The sequence below is a fragment of the Rhopalosiphum maidis genome, chromosome 2 (assembly GCF_003676215.2).
Source record: "Rhopalosiphum maidis isolate BTI-1 chromosome 2, ASM367621v3, whole genome shotgun sequence".
In the NCBI taxonomy this organism is placed as follows: Eukaryota; Metazoa; Arthropoda; class Insecta; order Hemiptera; family Aphididae; genus Rhopalosiphum; species Rhopalosiphum maidis.
In genome coordinates this window covers 26,981,393-27,001,854 of record NC_040878.1, presented here as the reverse complement: position 1 = coordinate 27,001,854, position 20,462 = coordinate 26,981,393, and the positions used below count along the sequence as shown (strand labels likewise).

Here is a 20,462-nt window from a genome sequence, read left to right as displayed (position 1 = left end):
AATTGATAAATGGGTCCTTGAAAATTTAATTAATAATTCTTAATAAGTTGTCAATTTACTCATTAAAAATATTAATTAGATTTAAATTCAATACACCTATAAAAGTGACCTACTCGTCACCAAATGTATAGACGTCTAGCAGAGGGTAAGCGGTCACTTTGTACGGTCCATTGTTTAAATTTCATAACGCAGACACTTTGTACGGTCAGGTAAAATTTTAGATCGCAGAACACGGACACTTTGTACTATTATATACATAAAGTACATATTAATGTATATAGTAATATACTTAAATGTTATGTGTATATAATGTAAATTATGAAAATGTAAAAATTAAATATAAAAAAGTAAATTTATAAAAAACGTTATAAAATATAGTTTATTACTATTAGTAAAAATAATCATTTTAAATCAATTAAAAATGCGTACAATATAAATATAAATAAAAATAATATCAAACAAAATTCCGTCAAAAATGAGAAATATAAATATGTAACATAAATATGTATATTTCTATTTTATATATACTATATAGTAGTAGTTGTACTATATAAATGTATTTTACTTGGTAGGTACAAAATAATTTAAAATAAATAGTAATATTGTCGAATTTTTAACTTAAAATGCTTATAAATAATATTATATTTTCAAATGAAATGTGTATGTTGAAAGATTTAAATTAACAATTTAAAATCAATATCTAGTCCTTGAACCAAGTTTTTGAATCTATCTATACGAGTTGTATAGGTGTAGCATTAATAATGTATGCCTGTATATATTTATATACTCAAATGTGTCAAATATTTTTAAAACACGGACCTTGTATGTTTAGGTATAAGTACGGTTGTCATGACACACGTATGTAAAACATGTATAGTATAGGTATAGCGCTCGCAATAAAAAGGGTCATCCAAGATTGTCTCGTTATTATATGGTTCAAAATAACACCGTGCTTAACGATATTTTAAATGGTTTCGGATGACTTGGCTTTGGGAAAAAGTAAGGAAGTCTTTCCTCAATAGGACATTGACCTTTGCTGTAGTACCTTGCGTTAGTAGATCTCCCATAAGAGATCATTTGCATTCAAAAAATGTAAGTAAATTAATTTTATTACTTTAAAGATGTATAATAGGAACATTTTATCATTCAAGATTTTTAATGGGCTACACCTAATGTACCTAATTACAATTTATTAATGCATGTGTGAATCTAGGTTTTTTTTCATAGTGGATTATAATTCTTCATCAAATATTTTATACTTATAATTGTATATAAATACTTTACATTTATAATAATATAACCTCAGAATAAGAATAAAAAAATTTATCATAGAACATTGCAGCATTTAATATTTCAGATTAAACAAATTATTGTTATCTGGAAACAGCCCTTCAAATAGAATAATATTAGAAAACTATTATTTAGTATAGATTTTTTCCGAATAATGTGGTTTAAAAAGTTAAGAATGATTAATTTTAATTATTTAGTATGCTTGCTTTTGACATTAATATTAATATCACTCTATTATTTTTTTAAGCTTGATGACTACAACTCGAATAAGTTTGAATTCTTCATTAAATACTAAATTTAATATTAAATAGGTAAAAGTAGGCAATAATAGATAGTTGTTCTAAAAATTATATTTTAATTTTTAGATAGAATCTTGCGAAGAAACCGAAGATCATTGGGGGGATCGTCTTAGTCCATGCCCTTTTTGTGGTCATGAAGATAGCCCGATTTTGGCCAGAAGTCAAAGATCATGCAGTGATCCTACAGTATCTGGATATTCTAGACTACCTCCAATTGTAAGTTACTTCTTATAAATATTTTTATGTAAATCTAATAAGCTTGATAGTCACAGTACCGGATCTACAAATTATGTAACCCGGGGCACAACATAATATTAGCGTTTCAAAAAAAGTCCACAATAAAAAATGCATGTGTCCTAAAGTGTGTCAAAATACGGTTTATTTTAGGTGATTTAATTAATCGCCAATGATTTTCTTCTAATTTTATTTCATTTTGTAACTCTATATCAATTCCTTTACCTTCACAAATTGACATTTCAAACATTTTCTAAAAACAAAAATACTTTTTATGAATATTAGAATTTTCTTGTTTTGGTATTCTTTCTGACATATTTTTGTCATTTGAATTTAAAAACAGTTTACATGGTAAACAAAATAATGCATTTTTTAATTTGGATTAGCTAAGCCAAGTTCGACAACATTGATTTTCATTAAAAAGATTTTTGAAAAACCCAGAAACATTAACAGATTGCCCTTCTCGTTCAGATCTAGTAAGATCCAATTTTTCAATATAGTTCATTTTCATTCTAACAATATAAGTTCTTTGAGAATCTATTATTTTTTTAGGCCACGTATCACAATCTTTGAAGTCCAAAGTTTCATTTTCACTTAATTTCAATGACATAAATTTGGACACATTTAGATTTTTATCTTTGTTATGATCAGAATTAAATTCCTCGACAATTACTCCAGAACTACATTTCTCAGTATTCTCATCCTCTTCAACATCTGTCCAATTCTCTTGATTTTCTATAAAACATTAGATATTTATTGTACTGTATAATTTCAATATAGTATAGTAATACATTATTAAATTTAATTCACAAATTTTTCCGAAAACTATTATTTTAGAAGTTATACCATTCGCGGTTAAGTATTAAATTCTAAAATAGTACGTATTATAATATCGATAGTAATAAATAATAATAATAGTCATTAATTATTATAATACTATACAGATCTAATAATTATAATATAGAACAATATTTATAAATAATTTATAACCTGTGGTATATTGTGTATTAGTATTACCCAGCCAATTATGAAAAAACGCCGAAGTTCGCTCATTTTCTTTTTTTTCAAGAGCTTTTTTCGGAACTTACAACCAGATAATTTTTTGATGAATGTCTTTTCTTAAACATTACCAGTGTGACTATATATTGAACTAAAACTATTTAATTTGAAATACTTGTGTAATTCAAAACAAAAGATTCAATTTGTTTTCAAAAAATATTAAAACGTAATAAAAATGATTGAAAAATAAAAATGAAAATTTGAAATTTGCACCTCTTTATGATTAGCGCCCGGGCCATGGACCCCGGATTGTTCCTCCATAGATCTGGTACTGGATAGTCATATATTATATTTATTTTTGTTTAAAAATTTCAAAAAACAAAAGTATTAATGTTTTTCGATAATATTGTATATAATGACTACAAATTAAATAAAAAAATATTTTAAAAACTGTAGTACTTTTTGAGATAGTTTAGTAATTCATACTGAATATTTTTTTATAAGCTCTTAATTGTTATAACATAGTTTAAGGTAATTAATTATTTATTTAATCTATGTTTATAGTATTATATTAGAATTATTATACACTACCAACTAATTATATTTCCAGGGTAATTCGAACCAGTTTCTGACATATAGAACAACTATACCCCCAATTAATAATCAAAATCCAACTGATCAGAGTTGTAAAAAAGTTCAAAAAAATCATCAAATAGAATCTAAACCTCAATATCCTACTAGACATGAAACAAGAGAAGAGTTTTTGTGAGTTTTTTAATAAGTACCTTAAAATATATTGTTAGATTACCTTTAGCTGAAAGAATAAACGCAAAGCTTTAAATGTATGGCCAGACCATGAGATATATATTGTCCAGTACTCCAGACTTCAGTATCAATTTAATATTGAATACAAATATTTTATTTTAGACAAGAAATACGAAAGGCTCGTAAAAATGAAAATTTTATGACAGTTCAGCGTTTTTATATGAGGTTATTTGATTCATTTAGCGAGATTTGTGCATTATTCAAGGTAGTATTGCTATTTATATTATTAAAACTGAAGTAAAATTATTTTTTCTAACTGTAATTATGTACAATTTTTAGATTAATCCAAATCAATCTGGAGCTAAACTAGATGACCCTGATATTCATTTAGAATTTGTCTATGCTATAAATGACGCCCTTAAAGATTTGGTATAATAGCTAATTACAATTTTTAAATATAAATATGTTTCTAAAAATTGTAAATTATTTAATTATTACAGTCTAGCGGAATACACAAAACCGTTTTAAAGTCAATAATAAATGCATTACTAGAAAATAATAAGAAGTGAGAATTCCTAGTTACTGCACACTAGTAACTGCATTAATATAATATAGTATCACATATAAAATCATTATTCATTATTAATTTATTGTAGATGCTAAAAACGCTTTTTTATTGATTTTATACCCATAATTTTTATTAATATAATTTTTATTTTATAAAATAGTTATCTAATAAATGAATAATAATAATTCTTAAAATCAATATACATGCATGTCTATCATAGGCGGAGCTTGAAAAATTTATTTGGAGGGGTTGAAGCCCCGGCTCTATATTTTATTAATAAGTTATTTATTATTTACATGAACAAAATATATCTGATTTAAAAAAAAAAATAGAAATAACTTGGAAGGGTGAGTGCTAATTTTGTATTTGGGGAAGCTTAAACTTATCATGTCTCTAGCTTCACAAATAATTCTTATTTGTTGTATAATATATTTAATTTATGATGAAATACGATTTTTTAATTTTTACTTACTTAAGTATTAAATAAAATATATACCTATGTTTTGTTCAGTCTTTATGAGAAAGATGAAGTCAGAGCTTTATTTATATTACTACAATGTCCAGTTTTTGGAACTCAATCAAGTGCTCCAATATTTGCACATTTATTAAACTATATTGCTCAATTAAGCAAAGAGGATCACCAACTATTAGTACATTGGTTCAGGATGTAAGTATCGGTTTCTCAATATACATTTAAAATTTAAATTAAATCTTAATGTAAAAAAAAATATTGTTAAAATGAGGTCAATTTATTAATTTTTTTTAAAAAATAATCGTTTTTCTTCATTATACGTATACACATTAGTTATATTATATTATATTAGTGGCAATGATTGAATTTTTGTATCTTGTTGCTTCTTATTGGATTGTGTCATTTGGTCACTTACGTAAATACTCTCTGTTATTATTTTTATTAATTGTTTTCTCATTTCAGGGTTTTTCTCGATTTGCTTGGCGATAGCGTCCACATCCATTTTAATTTGTTTTGGATCTTCATTGCTCCTTCCCTTTTGTTGTTGAAATCCTGACAATTGTTGTTGAAACTGGTTATCATAATATTGTTGATTTCCATTTATTTGTTGTGTATATGGTAAATACTTATCGTACATAATCTGTTCTGCAGCTTTAAGTCGTGAACTTTCTTCAGAACTTCTGTATGGTCCATTATTGCCAGTATTGAAAGTGGTAATCTGTTGTCCATAAGGTTTTCTATAACTTAGTGATCCTAATTCGTTATATGGTGGCAACGATGAATAGCTAAATGAAGAAGTTGGAGTAGGGTAGCCAATTGAACCAGGAGCGGCGTATCTGTATGAATCTGGAGCGGAAGACATTGAAGGATAACGGTATGAGGTTGAACTACGTAATAAAGAGTAACTCGGCGAATCTGGTGTAGATATATTTGATTCATAAGGTGCTACACTAGGCCTAGACCCTGCTGATTTATACTGTCCACTTGGTTGTGCAACGTTTATTCTTGGCCCGTATGTGGAATACGATGATCCCGTGAAACCGTATGGCGAGCCTGCCTCCAGGTCACAAAAATTGTGGCCGTTACTGACATGCTGTTCATATTGATCAGCTAAATGAATGGTTGCTGCATGAGACACTGGTTGACGAACAAAATGTTTAGTGGGCTTATTATAAATGGGTTGGTTAACAACGTGTTTTTGATATCCGTGGTAAGATGGACCGAGACCAATATGTTCGGTGAAAAGTGGTTTATGTATGACTTGTTGGACTTCCGAGATTATAGGTTTGTTCACGATTTCTTGTACTTCTGTAATTATTGGTTTGTGAATAACTTCTTGTAATTCTGTAACGACGGGCTTATGAATTATCTGTTGGGCAATGCCACCTTGACATGGGATAGCATTGGAATAAGATGTTGGGATAACTGAGGGTAGCGAGGAACCACATGGTTCTGATGATCCATATGACCCATAATATGACCCCGATAATCCATTTAACCCGGAATATCCATATGATTCGGGTCTTGATCCGTATGATGCTAACGGGTATGAAGAAGAAACCAATCCTGATAATTCTAATGGACTATATGATTCTGATCCTAACCCATATGACCTATAAGCTACTGAAGGGTACTCAGAAGCAACTGATCTATATTGCTCATTATCAGAGTTTACTGGATAACTTGAATCAGTGTTATGGGTGCTAGTTAATTGAGATGAATACGTAGCTGGATTAACCTGGTTGATAGTAGAATCATATGCAAGTCTAAAAATATTTAAAACATAATAAATAATTAATTTAACTAAAAACAAATAGAAAAATTATTTATATAATATATTAACTATAAAAAGTGTATTAAAGATAATTTATATTTATTAACATTAAAAAAATATTATTAATAAAAAAAAAAATGTTATTTAATCCAATCGTCATCCATTATCACAAACTCAGACCGGATGTGGTAGAAAATTCTAATTTATTGCAGCAGTCCCTTATTAAAATACAACAAAAACTGGTTGAACCCGTATTTTGATGATTTAATTATATTAATTAAAAAATTAATAAAGATAATTTTAAGTTTCTATGAAGTAAATAAAATTTAATATATATATTATGATAGACGCATTTCCAAGGTCCTATTGTTTGGACTGAAATTCTTTAGTTTTAAAATCAAATCTAAAAAACATTACATTTGAGTTCATAAATTAATCTTTTTTATAAAACATAATTTTAAAATAAGTTTATTTTTTTTAATAAATAGAAATTTTGTTGATGGTTAATCACCATTGGAAACCGTGATTTCCTGTTCAGTATTTTATTTATTAAAACTACATTTTACTATCAAAAATAAGCAATAATTATTACAAATTAGGTTGTATAATAACTCATTTAACCAAAATAAAAATAATAATATTATTACTGCAATATTATAACATCTATAAATTACTGTACAAGTTTCTTATTTTAATTAAATCCATAATTATTCACTATACATAATAATATTATGTATATAATATATACTAGTAATTTAAACGTCTATGTAAAAATATGTAATAACTAATTATCTATTATAAAACTAAATACTATATCATTCTTTTATTCCAATTAATTATACAATCAAAATCAATGCCCGTACTAATCATACATTTCAGGGGGTATTTGAACTCCCAACCCATCCCTATTATGTACGCCACTGTTATTATTAGTTATCAACATTATTATATACTGCTATATTTTAAGCAAACTACATTAAGAAATGTACACAGTAATAGTATATATACCATAAGTCCATAAGTCCTATATCATCTTCTATATCTGTGAAATATCACTACATTTATATATAGTTTTTAAATCGCTATATTATATTTAAATGTATTTTTTACTATAGTTAGTATGAAAATTCTACTTTTCGAAAAAAATTATTCAGTTCTCTTTCATATATTTTCAATTTGTTTTATTAATATTTTTTAAAATAGTTTTAAAATATGTTAAAATTGAGTTAAATTTGACAGAGTTAAAGCAGAGTTTTTGATCGTAAGAATAATATGCGATATGCATATACATGTTAGCGAAGCACGAATCTTACTCTTTGATCAATCTCGATTAGAACAAGGATTTCTTATGGCAATCTATAAATATCTTAGTATTAGCGGAGCTTTAAACAAAAATTAAAACCATTAATAATTGTAATTAAAAAAAATAGATTTATTGTTAATTAAAAAATTATTTTAATATGAACATAAACACGAAAATAAGATACCTATAACTAATATAACTGGCTATATCATTATTTCATAAATGTTCGAAGCTATCCCCAATTATTGGTTATACGTATAGTTTTTAAACTCAGGTTTTTTAATGATTTTTTCACTTTTTTGGCGTAGTCAACATTTTTTGCGCCTTTAGTCTACCTGACCTATATCGCTCATTGACATTACCTTAGAGTTAAATTAAGTTAGGAATCAATTAAATAACTCAATACTATGCTATAACTAATACTTACATAATTAGATAGATTTTTATTCAATTTTAATATGTTTTTAAACTAGGTATTTTAAAAGTTTTAAATAGCTATCTTGAAATTATAAAAGTATAAATGAGAAAAAATGTATTTTTAATGTTTGAAAAAACAAGCTTTAATCATATACCATTCAATTCGAATTTTCTTACCAATTACTGTAAAAAAGACTGTTATGTACGATTTAAAATAAAGATACTAAGGATGAAACAGGGCTTTTGGAACAATTGCATAATAAAATATTTTTCCCCAATTGAGTTTTATTATTGAATAATAAGTATTTTAAAACTATTATATTTCCCTTGCTTCTGGTCAGAAGATGTGAAGATTTCAATATCTGTTATAATTTTTAATATAAATATAGGTATATGATAATATGATTATATTAATTACTAAAAGTAAAACTATAAAGTTAGAGTTATTTAATAAATGTCAGCATATTAATTTATATTAAAATTTAAAAAATTTAATGACTATAATATTACAACATATTCATACCACTACCGGGCACCGACTACCAAATATTACCTTATAAGTTTAATATAACTATAACTAATTTACTAAATTTTATGTTGATTATTATAATTACCTTGGTTTATTATCATCTATGGTTTTTATTTCATCAGTTTTTGATTCATTATTTTCGTTTGATTCGGAAGAAACCTGAACTATCGGAGATATTTTGTCATCACGCTCTACCCTGTGGTTCAATATTACAGTCTCATTTTTAGTGCTTAACGATGTAGGCAGTTGTTCTGATTTTTTGTCTTCATCCATTGGTTTGGCTATTGCCACGGCACAAACTAAAGAAAAACACAATAACAACTTCATGATGACACTTTCAGCTAATTTATTGTCTATTAGTATGTCGAATGTTAGACTGGATCAGAAATGAATGATAATATTAATAGTCTACGTTGGGATATAAGTAGGCATTCGGTCAAATGCGTTGTCAGCAATATTATGCAATACAATAGTGAAGAAATTACATTGGCGTATACAATATTGGTGTTTAGGTATTTAATAATATAAAATGGATAAATAAAAATAACATTATGTTGGTCGTTAAATTAATGAATATAATATGTAGATTAAATTATCAATGATTCTATTTACTTATTGCTGTGTATATTTTTGTATAACGTTAATATGTAATTATATTTGTAAATATAAGTAATATATTATATTTATATAATACATTAATTTTTATAAATACAGTATATAATTTGTGAGTGTTAATTTTACATTTTTACATTTTAACTAGACAACTATTGGATTTTTTTTATAAATATTGCACGGTGCATATTTAATTTAAAATATTTTGTACAAATAAATATTTGTTTGTGAATTTTTATAATCAATTTACTTTTAATTTTTCGAATAAAATTATACATATAAAAAAAAATACCATACAAATTAAAAATGCATAATAATTTAATAAAATGTATGAAAATAAATTTAATTGAATTTTAGTACCTTGATAAGAACATTTATTTTATTAAGCAATACCTATATCATATATTATAATTATGTATATAATTTATCTAATTAGCTATTATATTTAATTTTTGTATTCAAGATTGGAACTGGATAAATTAAGGTCATTAATAAGATATATTATGCAATTTATAACTTTACGGCAATTTTCTCCAAATGACAAATCCTTACCACCTTTAGGAAAGACACTTTGGTGGATACCATCAGCCACAAAAAATTTAGCGTTAATAAGTAAGTTTGAAAGGCGTTTATTATAATTTTTACTGATATGTAAAATATTAAATGATAAACATTAATAATATTAAACTAATTAAATTAAAATATTATGAGTTATTTGAAATGTATTCTAGATGCAGCCAACAAATTAGGAACCGAACTATTACATTTTACTGAATTGTATAACTCTGCTTTAGATCACATTGATCTAATGCGTGATTATTACAATTGGCAAAGTTTTAGACCGTATGAATGTTTTTCTTATTGCCAATATCCATTTATTTTGAGTATTGTTGCAAAGAGAATCATACTTACAAAAGATTCAGAACAGCAAATGATTCTAAATGCTAGAAAGTCATTGGTATCTAAAGTTGCAAGAAGGCAGACACCTAATATCGATATATTCTTTTTAAATATAAACGTCAGAAGATCACATTTGGTACAGGATTCATTAAATGAGGTAAAAATAAAATTTAAAATTTTTCTAAAACCGCAATTATCTTTCGCAAATCTTGATAAAATATTTTCACTCTCTAATATTTTTTTTAAATATTTCAATTTTCCACTTCGGGGAGCATCCATGTGGCTTGTATTAATGTATTATACTTAAATCTTATAAATTTTATAAAAATATTAGTTTTTATTGGTATATATAATTATGCTTACATAATTAAATATGTATAACATATTTAATATAACGTATATTCACTTATATTACACGTACTCACTTTATTAAAATAAAAATTATTTTTAATGTTCTATCAACTATTGTTTGTTTTTCAAATGTTTTTGTAAACAGTTAAAGAATGTTAATTTGTAATCACATAAGATTTTGACTTCTATAATAAATAAAGAGTTTGTTTAATTAAAAGTTATAAGCTAAATATATAATGATGACCTATACTATACTTACTTCTACCACTGCAATTATTATTTTTGTAACGTTTTTATTTTGTTCAGTTGTTTAAATTTGTATTTCCGACGTATATCCGTATCTATATGTTGATTTATCAGAGTCCAGAAGTTCCTTCCTTGTAAAATAATTTGATTCATATAATGTCATGTTTTGATTTGAAACAAATAGTTCGTTATAATTTTATATTTTTTTATCACATTGTAAAAAGCGAAGGGGTGGATTAATATTTTTTCACTTTTAAATAAATATAATATATAATCTCATTTGGTATTAATTTTAATATATCAGTATTAACTTGAGAATATATTTTAATTGCAATGCCTAGCAGTTTTTATATATTAAATGAGTCTATAGCTTACCTATACTGTATCTATAGGTGTAACTAGGGGGGCCTTGGTGGGCAATAGACCACCCCAAATTTTTGGGTAGATGTATGTGCTTATAAACATATATTAGTGTTAATTTTACTATTGCCTACAATATAAAAAAAATATAATGCTTCATGTAAACGGATATCATTCATCAGTTGTCAACACAAATAGAAACAATAAATAATATTCAAAATAAAAAAAAATTGATATAAAATATTATAGGAATCTAGCCCCCTACATTAAGTTATGCCTATGACTATATTAGGGTAAAAAAAAAATATATATTATAATACAATTTACTATTACGAATACTCTTAAAACTATAAAAATATTTGATCTATATACAAAAATTGAAAATAATTTTATGGCAATTCCATTTTTATTATTTTTTAAACTTTATATTGAAGTTAATTATGGCATTAAAGTGTTTTTAAAAATCACATGACACATTGACAGACACATAGGTATCTATAATATTTATTGTCAATAATTAGTTAGACTTACAGTAGGTGTATATAAAATTTAGTTACGATTTTAAAAGTTATTTAGACAAATATGAACTTAGATTGTTTCTCAGATTTTAAAGTATTTAATGATGATTATGGAAATTAAAAACTGGGATAACCAACAGATAGTTTTTCTTAATCAGCAGAATATTAATAGAAAATAAAATACTATATATATATTACTGTTAATTATTATAAGTACTAAAATTTATAAACGTGTTACAGATTGCTTTCAAACAAAAAGATTTAAAGAAAAAGTTAAAAGTGACATTCGCTGGGGAACCAGGATTAGATATGGGTGGTCTGACGAAGGAATGGTTTTTACTACTTATTCGCGAAATATTTCATATCGAATACGGGATGTTCGTGTATTACTCACACTCTCGATGCTACTGGTTCAGTACTGGACAAAAGGACCACACGAACCTCCGTGAATACAACCTAATCGGTGTACTGATGGGACTAGCAGTGTATAATTCTATTATACTGGACTTAAGTTTTCCAGGAATTTGTTACAGAAAACTTTTATCACCACCAGTCGTACCCACCGTCAACGTCGATAGTGTGGGAGTCGTTGAAAACCCCACGTTAGACGACTTGAACGAGATTATGCCAGTTAGTATCTAAATATATATAATAAAGGAACGGATTTAAATGCAAATTGCATTTTTTTTCTGAATGTCTGAAAACATTGCTTTCCAATGACAAAATTCATTTCATATATCAATGAATTAAAAAAAGGAACTTTTATTTTGCTTTTTTTGACATTTTTATGTTTTTAAATTATTTTTGTATAGAAATAGATAAAATTCTTTAGTATATTCACTATATACTATATTACTATATTCCAGGGGTGGCTAAACCGCGGTTCGCGTCATATACTTTTGCGGCTCGTATCTTATCGTAACATTTTTACAAAAAAAAATTTTTTATATGAATTTATGTATATATATATATATTTATGTATGACCTTTTACATTTTGGCTCTTTTATATTTATTAATATATCTGGCCACCCCTGCTATATTCATTCTAAAAAAATAAAATAATATTCATCGTATAATTATGTATGTCGTACTAATTCTATTTTCATTATTGATTATGTTTTTACCGATCAAATAAATGTGATGCCAGATAAAATTATTGTTGACACGTGTAGACATTATAATGATTCAAATAATTCGCAATTAACGAGTTGTGTCCCGACGAAATTTCTCGTACACAAGTTGTATTCCAATGATAAAAGTGGGATACACGAGTTGTGTCCCAGTGATAAAAGAGGGATACAACAATTGAGTCCCAACTGTTTTATAAGGTTTTACACAAATTAGGTAACAAGAAAAAAATATGTTGTTACGTTAATTGAAATATAAAAGATTTTATAAATTTAAATCGAGAAATTTGTCCATTTCAATATTGTATAAATATCCACATATATTAAATTAATAATAGTTGTGAAGCATTTCACTTGAAATTTTATTCTATGTTTTATTCAAGCCATCCCAATATATTATATTATATATAAAAAATTTGCAATGCGATGTTTATATTAAAATTAGAAGTTCTGGACAATTATCAAAGAAAACACGTGAAAAACATTTATTTCTTAGCCAAAAATTAAATTCATATAAGAATGAGCAAATTTCACGATTTGAATTTTATTAAAATGGTATCATTTAAATTTTTACCAAATATGTAATTTTATTAATATTATTAATGTAGTTATTTTTATTTTGTATTTATATTTATATTTATTAGACGAAACAACGTTGGTTTTTTTTTAGACTAGTTACAATTTTTACTATGATAATATGACTTTTATACAAACTTTTTAATTTTTCGTGTAAAATATTATAACATATAATATATTTTTAATTTTTTAATAGAAAAACTCACGATTTGGATTTATAAAAATTGTTAGACACAATTCGTGTAACTCGAAAAAAACTAAGGGACACAATTCGTATAACCCCAAAAAAAGTGCGGGATACAATTCAGTATTTGGGACACAATTCGTTTGTAGCCAATAATTAATACCTAAGAACAACAGTTTATATAATTAAACAAATTTTTTCAATGTTATAAATAATTTTAAGAACATTTTTTAATGTATTTAAAAAAAATATATTCTGTTATGAGTGCATTAAATTGTAATTTTTTAAGGCATTTTTCTTGTTTTTTAGAGCATTTAAATCTGTTCCTTATTGTAACTTCTATGGCTATACCCATATACCCGTGCACTTTCTCTCGCCATCTTCTTTATCATAAATTCTAATATATTCAAATTTAAAATGAAAACTATTAAATTCTCAATTCTAAATTTTACGATCAACAATAACTAAGGAGTGGCTCAAATGCTCAATGTACTTCGTTTTTAATAAATATAAAAAATATCTCAAATTTTTCGTTTTATTTTTAGGAAAAAACTTAGATATTTTCAGCGCTATTAAACTGGGTAAAATGATTATTAAAAACACGGGAATCCACTTTGATGTATACAAATTATTTAATATAATACTTTGTTTAATTATAACTTATTTCATCTTAATACACTTGTTATAATTATCTAGTTAACGAGTATATAGGTAGGTAGGTAGTGACTATAATATGTCCTACATTTTTAAATTGATTAACAAGTTCGATATTAGAGCCAGAAATTGAGTATTGAGAGTTAACGTTTTAATTAGGTAAAATTTCATAAATTTACATTTATGGATATTTAAAAATAGATTAATCTCATTACACCACAAAATTAGGTTATTAATGTCTAGTTGCAAATTAAAATCATCTTGTTCTGATTTTATAATTTTTACTAATTGCCGAGGTTTAATTTTAGGATGTAGCCAGTGGCTTAAGACAACTTCTTGAATATGAAGGAAACGTTCAAGACGACATGGGACTTACATTTCAGGTAACAATCAGTCAGTATTATTTTTTTTTAAAGTATTATACTTATTTATAACTATTAATTATTATACTCATTCTAAACATTTTAAATTGTATAATTTAAGTAAAAACAATATTGCATTAACTTTATATAATTCAAAGTAAGTAATTTACTAAGCTTACTGGTTCAAAAATGTTAAAATTATTATTATTATTATTATAAAATATAAACAATTTGAAATAATAATATTTTCATAAAAAAATTATTCAGAAAGATACGATTTAAATTTAATCAACGTTTATGTTGAATGGTTTATTATTGGTTATTTAATAAATATTTACTAAAAAGTAAAAATCAAAGAAAATTATGTTAAAATAACGTTTTGGAATTAAACATTTTTAATAGACACCACTATCTTCAAAAATTTCAATATTAACATTATTTTTTTCAAAATTGTAAGTCATATTAAACCATATTTATGATAAAAAAAAAGTGACAAGTAAGTCAATTAATAGGTTACTGTAATGGATGTGTTAAATTTGAATTCAATGATAAACCATTACATACGATAAACAATTTTGAGCGGCTATATTTTTTAATCTTTTCAAGATATTTATAGACCTTTGATTTTATTTCTCGTTTTTTACTCAGTATAAATAACAATAAAAAATTACAAACGTTTGACAGCTCTATAAAATAAGATCGGGACTTATCAAAATAATGAAGGATTGTAAATTATCTTGTAATTGAAATTTTATTACTTATATCATTTTATTATAAAGTTAAATACATTCGTGAATTTATCACTTGCCTCAGAAACTGAAACTACAAATTTTTAATTTTTAATTTGAATGATATGAAGTGACTGCTGTAAATTAGGTATCATCGTATCTAGTGTACCTTTCCCCTTATTTCGTAACTGTAATGTATGTGTTAAACTTGAATTCAATAATTGATTCTTGAATTTCAAAAAATGATTATATTCCTACGAATATTTTATAACATATTTTAATTTGTATTGGTAATTATGTCGAAGATAATAACATTTTTTTAAATTATAAAAAATGTAAGTCCTATTCTGCTCAACAAATATTAACCCAATGGTAAATTATTCTTATAACTCATTAGTCATTATATAATACCTAACATTATTGGCAATCTATGGTACAATCATCTATTGCAATAATCACTACACATTTTGAATTAGAGGTATTTTCTACATTTATTATTTACGTATTCATCCATATATATTAAAACCATATTATATTATAGTCCTTATTCCTTGTCTCCTTATATAATTAGGTATATCTGGTATAAATGCATATAATTGCGTAAACTACACTATTACAGGCACCTACATAAAATACATTAGTGTATATGATACCTACAATTAATTATTACAAATTAGTATACGTACGATGTCTATACATAAATAATATATATTTATAAATATAAAATAGGTATCATTAGAGGAACATAAGACACCCAAAACTCACAAACTTAAACCCAATGGAGAAAATATACCAGTTACAAATGAAAGTCGTGAAGAGTATGTAAACTTGTATCTAAACTGGATACTGAATTTATCCATTTACGAACAATTCCGGGCATTTTATTTTGGATTTCACAGCGTATGCGCTTCGAATGCCTTAATTGCAAGTGCTCTATAGTCATTTGATATTATTATATATTTCTATTATTTGCTTAGGGTAAAATGTATTGTCAGCCGTCTTGAGAAATAATAATATTGTTATTGTGCAGATGCTGAGACCAGAAGAAGTCGAATTGTTAGTTTGCGGAACGGATGTGTTAGATTTGAACGAACTACGCAAAGCTACTGAATACGATGGATATCGACCGGACGACAGCATTATTTGGTGAATAACTAGTACCATAACATAACAATAACATATTTATATTTATATGGCCAGAGGCGTAGCCACGATTTTTTTATTGTGGGGGGGGGCAAAATACTTTAACTTGAGTTATTGAAAATCAAAAACAACAGCAAAACAAAAAAACTGATAACATATTACGTTGATTTGCCGTTAATGTAATTACTATTTTAAATAATTAAAATTTGTACGACAATTTTCATATTTAAATTTAAATATTTCAAAACAATATAAAAAATACGGCCAATCTGGGGACTGTAGCCCCTTTAGATCTCCCTCCCCTTGGCTACGCCACTGTATGTACCTATAATTGATTTTCAGTCTCTGAAATTAAAGTTTTAAATTTATAACCATTTATATATTGTATCGCTATTTATTTACGTATAGCATCTTTTGGAATGTTATCGAATCGTTGTCGAACGAGCAAAAGCGTAAATTCTTACTGTTCGTCACTGGAAGCGATCGTGTGCCAGTTGGTGGTATGGGAGACATGAATTTCAAAATAACTAGGGGTCCCAATAGATCTGATTATTTGCCCGAAGCACATACATGTTTTAATCAATTAGTGTTGCCGCAATATTCGGATCACGATCGACTTAAAGAGAAATTGGTGACGGCTATACTAAACGCTGAAGGATTTGGAATGGAATAATAATGTATAGTATAGGTACTATTAGTTATAATTATCTATCCATGTTAGGTTGTTTGTATAAGTACTATAAGTATATCATGTATTAAATATATATGTATAGGATATTTCCCTAATCCCTAAGCGGCTAAGCAAGTTCACTCCCTTTTTCTTCAATATTGCAGTTATTTAAAATTCAATTTTTTGAATTTTTAAACAGTTATACAAGCGTACTTAACTTTAAAATTCTTGAGACTTGTTTTATTACTCAAAAAATGTCTTATAAAGATATATAATATATACTTCTACATTTCAAATAAGGATCCCCTTTTGTACTGTAAATTATTTAGTGGATTATTTTTCTCAGAATGTTATATTGAAATCAAAATTTAAAAGAGTACTTTTTGATTTATTTAATACTTAAGATTTAAGATAAATATACCTAGGTTCAAAATAATAGGTTTGAAGGATACCGGAGATTTGACGATTTGAAAACTTAAGTATCTATATATCAACATTTATAGTTTATAAAAATGATACAAATATTATTAATACAAGATCCAATATATACATAATATCTATTTTATATTTTTGTAAAAACATTTTTAAGGGACATAGTTCTGAATATAAATAATAAACAAATATGTAGAACAAATATTTGGTTGTTATTTATAGTCCCATTAATAAAATTTTACATTACAGTAACAAACATCTATCCAACTTTGATTTTTTCTTTGGTGATAGTTATAAGTTAAAAATTGTTTGTTCACCAATTGTATACTTAATATTACCCCTAACGGCCCTACGACCCTAACCTATGTTTTATGTATCTTTTCACTTTTGTACTATTTGCCCTAGCGGCCTAGCGGACGTTACTATCAATAAATGAAAAAAAAAAAATAACTGAGAAACTGATCATTCGAATTTTGTATTAGGTACATCAAAATGTATTATTTATTAAATAATTAAAGAAAAAAAAATGGGGGTGATCATGCTTGGCGAATTACTCTAATAGCAGGGGTCGGCAAGTAATATCTATTGGACTCCGGAAGATTAAAATAATAAATAAACGAAACCCGAACAAAAAAATTTTGTCAAATCTTTATAATTAATTAATTACACAATCTTATTGAGATATTTTGATGGTCCAGTTTTCTGTCTTCTGCGGTCCGCAAGTTGCCAACCGTTGCTATATAGTATACTATACTTAATAAAAACAACTTTTAAATTAATTGTTTTCGATTTCGACTATGATATAGTTAATAGTATAACTAAATATCTACTATATTTATGTTTTTTCCCACCTAGCTTTTTTTCACCATACAAAAATTATACATCGCTAAACCACTGAATGGCAGCTTATAAACATAGGTATATATTATTATTTATCACTGTATCTTTATGCAAATACATTTATGTGCTTGTTAATTATTTCATTAGTTCGATCAACAAATATCGTAAATCTCTATACTTTGTTTTTTATAACAGTCTTGAAATAAAATATTTGAACATAATTCTTTGAATTGTAAACAATGCACGTTTGTCTTTATGTGTTTTATTTATTAAACATTCAACTGTTTATAAAGACGTATTGCTGTATTGCTTTATCCAATAACTGACAAAGTGACAAGTTAGATGTCAATATGTCATTTATCTTTTATAAAGCTAGTAAATTAGTTATGCATTATGCATTGATATTAAGTGGTAATAACACATACCCGCCTATATATTGCCTACAATTTTATACAATAATTACTAGTAACTAGTGAATAGTGATTTTCAAAATAAAAAAGGGTGGGTAGGTGGGTAACTGATCTGCTTTACAGTATTTTTTTTAATTGGCCATTGTTAATGGGTGAATTTAATTTGAATTCAATGATAAATCATTGTACAAAAAAAAAAACGATTCTGTGGGAGACGGACAGTTAGCCTGTATCACTAAAAATATTTCATAATACTAAATGATATTGCTATTAAAGTAATTTATTTTACTATTAATTTACAGTATGATGATTTAATTCTTAATGTTAACATTGTATTTATAAATATAATAATGTAATTTGTCATATGTATGAGTAGTATGACTAAGTATATTTTTATCATACTATATTGTAATTCTTCATAACTTTTTAATCAATAATACTTTACCGTATAGGTAACGGTATGAATAGATCCATCGTTTATGGTATAAATTAGTATTATCAATAAATCAATTAATATATTTTGAAAATTTCATAGCGTTTCTACAGTAAAATTCATAATTCACGTAAAATTTTGAAGTCTATGAATAATATTTTTAAATTATAATAAAATATTATAAATATTTTTATTATTTGTATAAATATATATAATTTTGTTAAAATTTGAAATTTCTATAAGAAAGTTGATATATAAATATATTTAAATTTTTAATTTCAATATAAAAACTTTTATACAAACTTGAATTCAAGTCAATTTCAATTACAAAACAATTAACAAATTTTTGTGATTTTTACAAACATTATAAAAATGTAAGAATCTAATGCTTATAAATATATATATATATATATGCCTGTATATTTCATCTTACATAAAAAATGACCACATTTAGTGAAAAATACTAGGAATTATTACTTTTGACCTGTCTGAAGTACTAACTAGATCTAATTTGCTGTTAGAAACCACCATCAAGATAGTTCTACTACTTATTGTTTATATTGTTTATATATACACAAAAAAAAAAATATATAACACAAATGACAAATAATCATTGTAAAATCAATACATTCATTGTCCATTGCTCTATTCAGAATTTAAAATCTTAGTAATTTCTTTCTTGCAAAATACCTATTTATTCAAATCACAATAAATAAAAATTTATACGGCACATATTATGAATATGACTTAGTAATAATTCTATTGTTAACTAAAATAAATTAAAAATGGTATATTAATATCACTAATTATATTTAAAAAGATTAGTCTTAGAAAAAAAGTTATTTTAACCTATAACAGCAAGAAATACATTTTTTTTCAATCCTTTTAAATTTCAGAAACTGGTCTATAAGCAGCCAGTACAAGTCTAACTATTGATTATTGTTTGAAATGGATAGATTAAGAAATCATCTTGCTGGATAAATTTTAGCATGGATCATAGTTTACTTTACTCAAAGTTAATTTACATACAAATTAATGTGTTTTGTATTAGTTTTCTTGGGCCCAATTAATATTAACCAAGCTAAAAACAAATATAAAGGAACATTGTTTTGTAAATCAACTATTTAACTAAATTTTCGATAGGTGTTGACAAAATAAAATATAATACATAAAGTTTATGTTGTTTATAATTTTTTAAGTAAGACATCTTATTTATAAATACTACAATTAAAAACAATATGATATGTTTAGACACTATTTTTTTT

General features: G+C 25.4%; 2 protein-coding genes across 3 annotated transcripts; one reads left to right on the top strand and one right to left on the bottom strand.

Annotated features, from left to right (window-relative positions):
- Window positions 1-978: 978 nt before the first annotated feature.
- Window positions 979-18,479, top strand: LOC113553015 (probable E3 ubiquitin-protein ligase HECTD2). Of its 2 annotated transcripts, XM_026956115.1 has the most exons (15): window positions 979-1,092; window positions 1,656-1,805; window positions 3,433-3,587; window positions 3,750-3,852; window positions 3,927-4,016; window positions 4,088-4,152; window positions 4,667-4,822; window positions 9,726-9,874; window positions 9,994-10,319; window positions 11,878-12,267; window positions 14,488-14,562; window positions 15,999-16,193; window positions 16,300-16,415; window positions 16,821-17,100; window positions 18,370-18,417. In XM_026956115.1, exons 1-14 carry the CDS (start codon window positions 979-981, stop codon window positions 17,083-17,085), a joined length of 2,349 nt encoding a protein of 782 aa, XP_026811916.1. In that variant the 3' UTR covers window positions 17,086-17,100; window positions 18,370-18,417. The 2 variants fall into 2 exon arrangements, with proteins under 2 accessions (XP_026811916.1, XP_026811915.1); XM_026956114.1 differs by having other exon boundaries at window positions 16,821-18,479.
- Window positions 4,971-8,977, bottom strand: LOC113553016. Its single transcript, XM_026956116.1, has 2 exons — window positions 8,736-8,977; window positions 4,971-6,393 (listed from the first exon to the last, which is right to left on the bottom strand). Exons 1-2 carry the CDS (start codon window positions 8,975-8,977, stop codon window positions 4,971-4,973), a joined length of 1,665 nt encoding a protein of 554 aa, XP_026811917.1.
- Window positions 18,480-20,462: the final 1,983 nt, after the last annotated feature.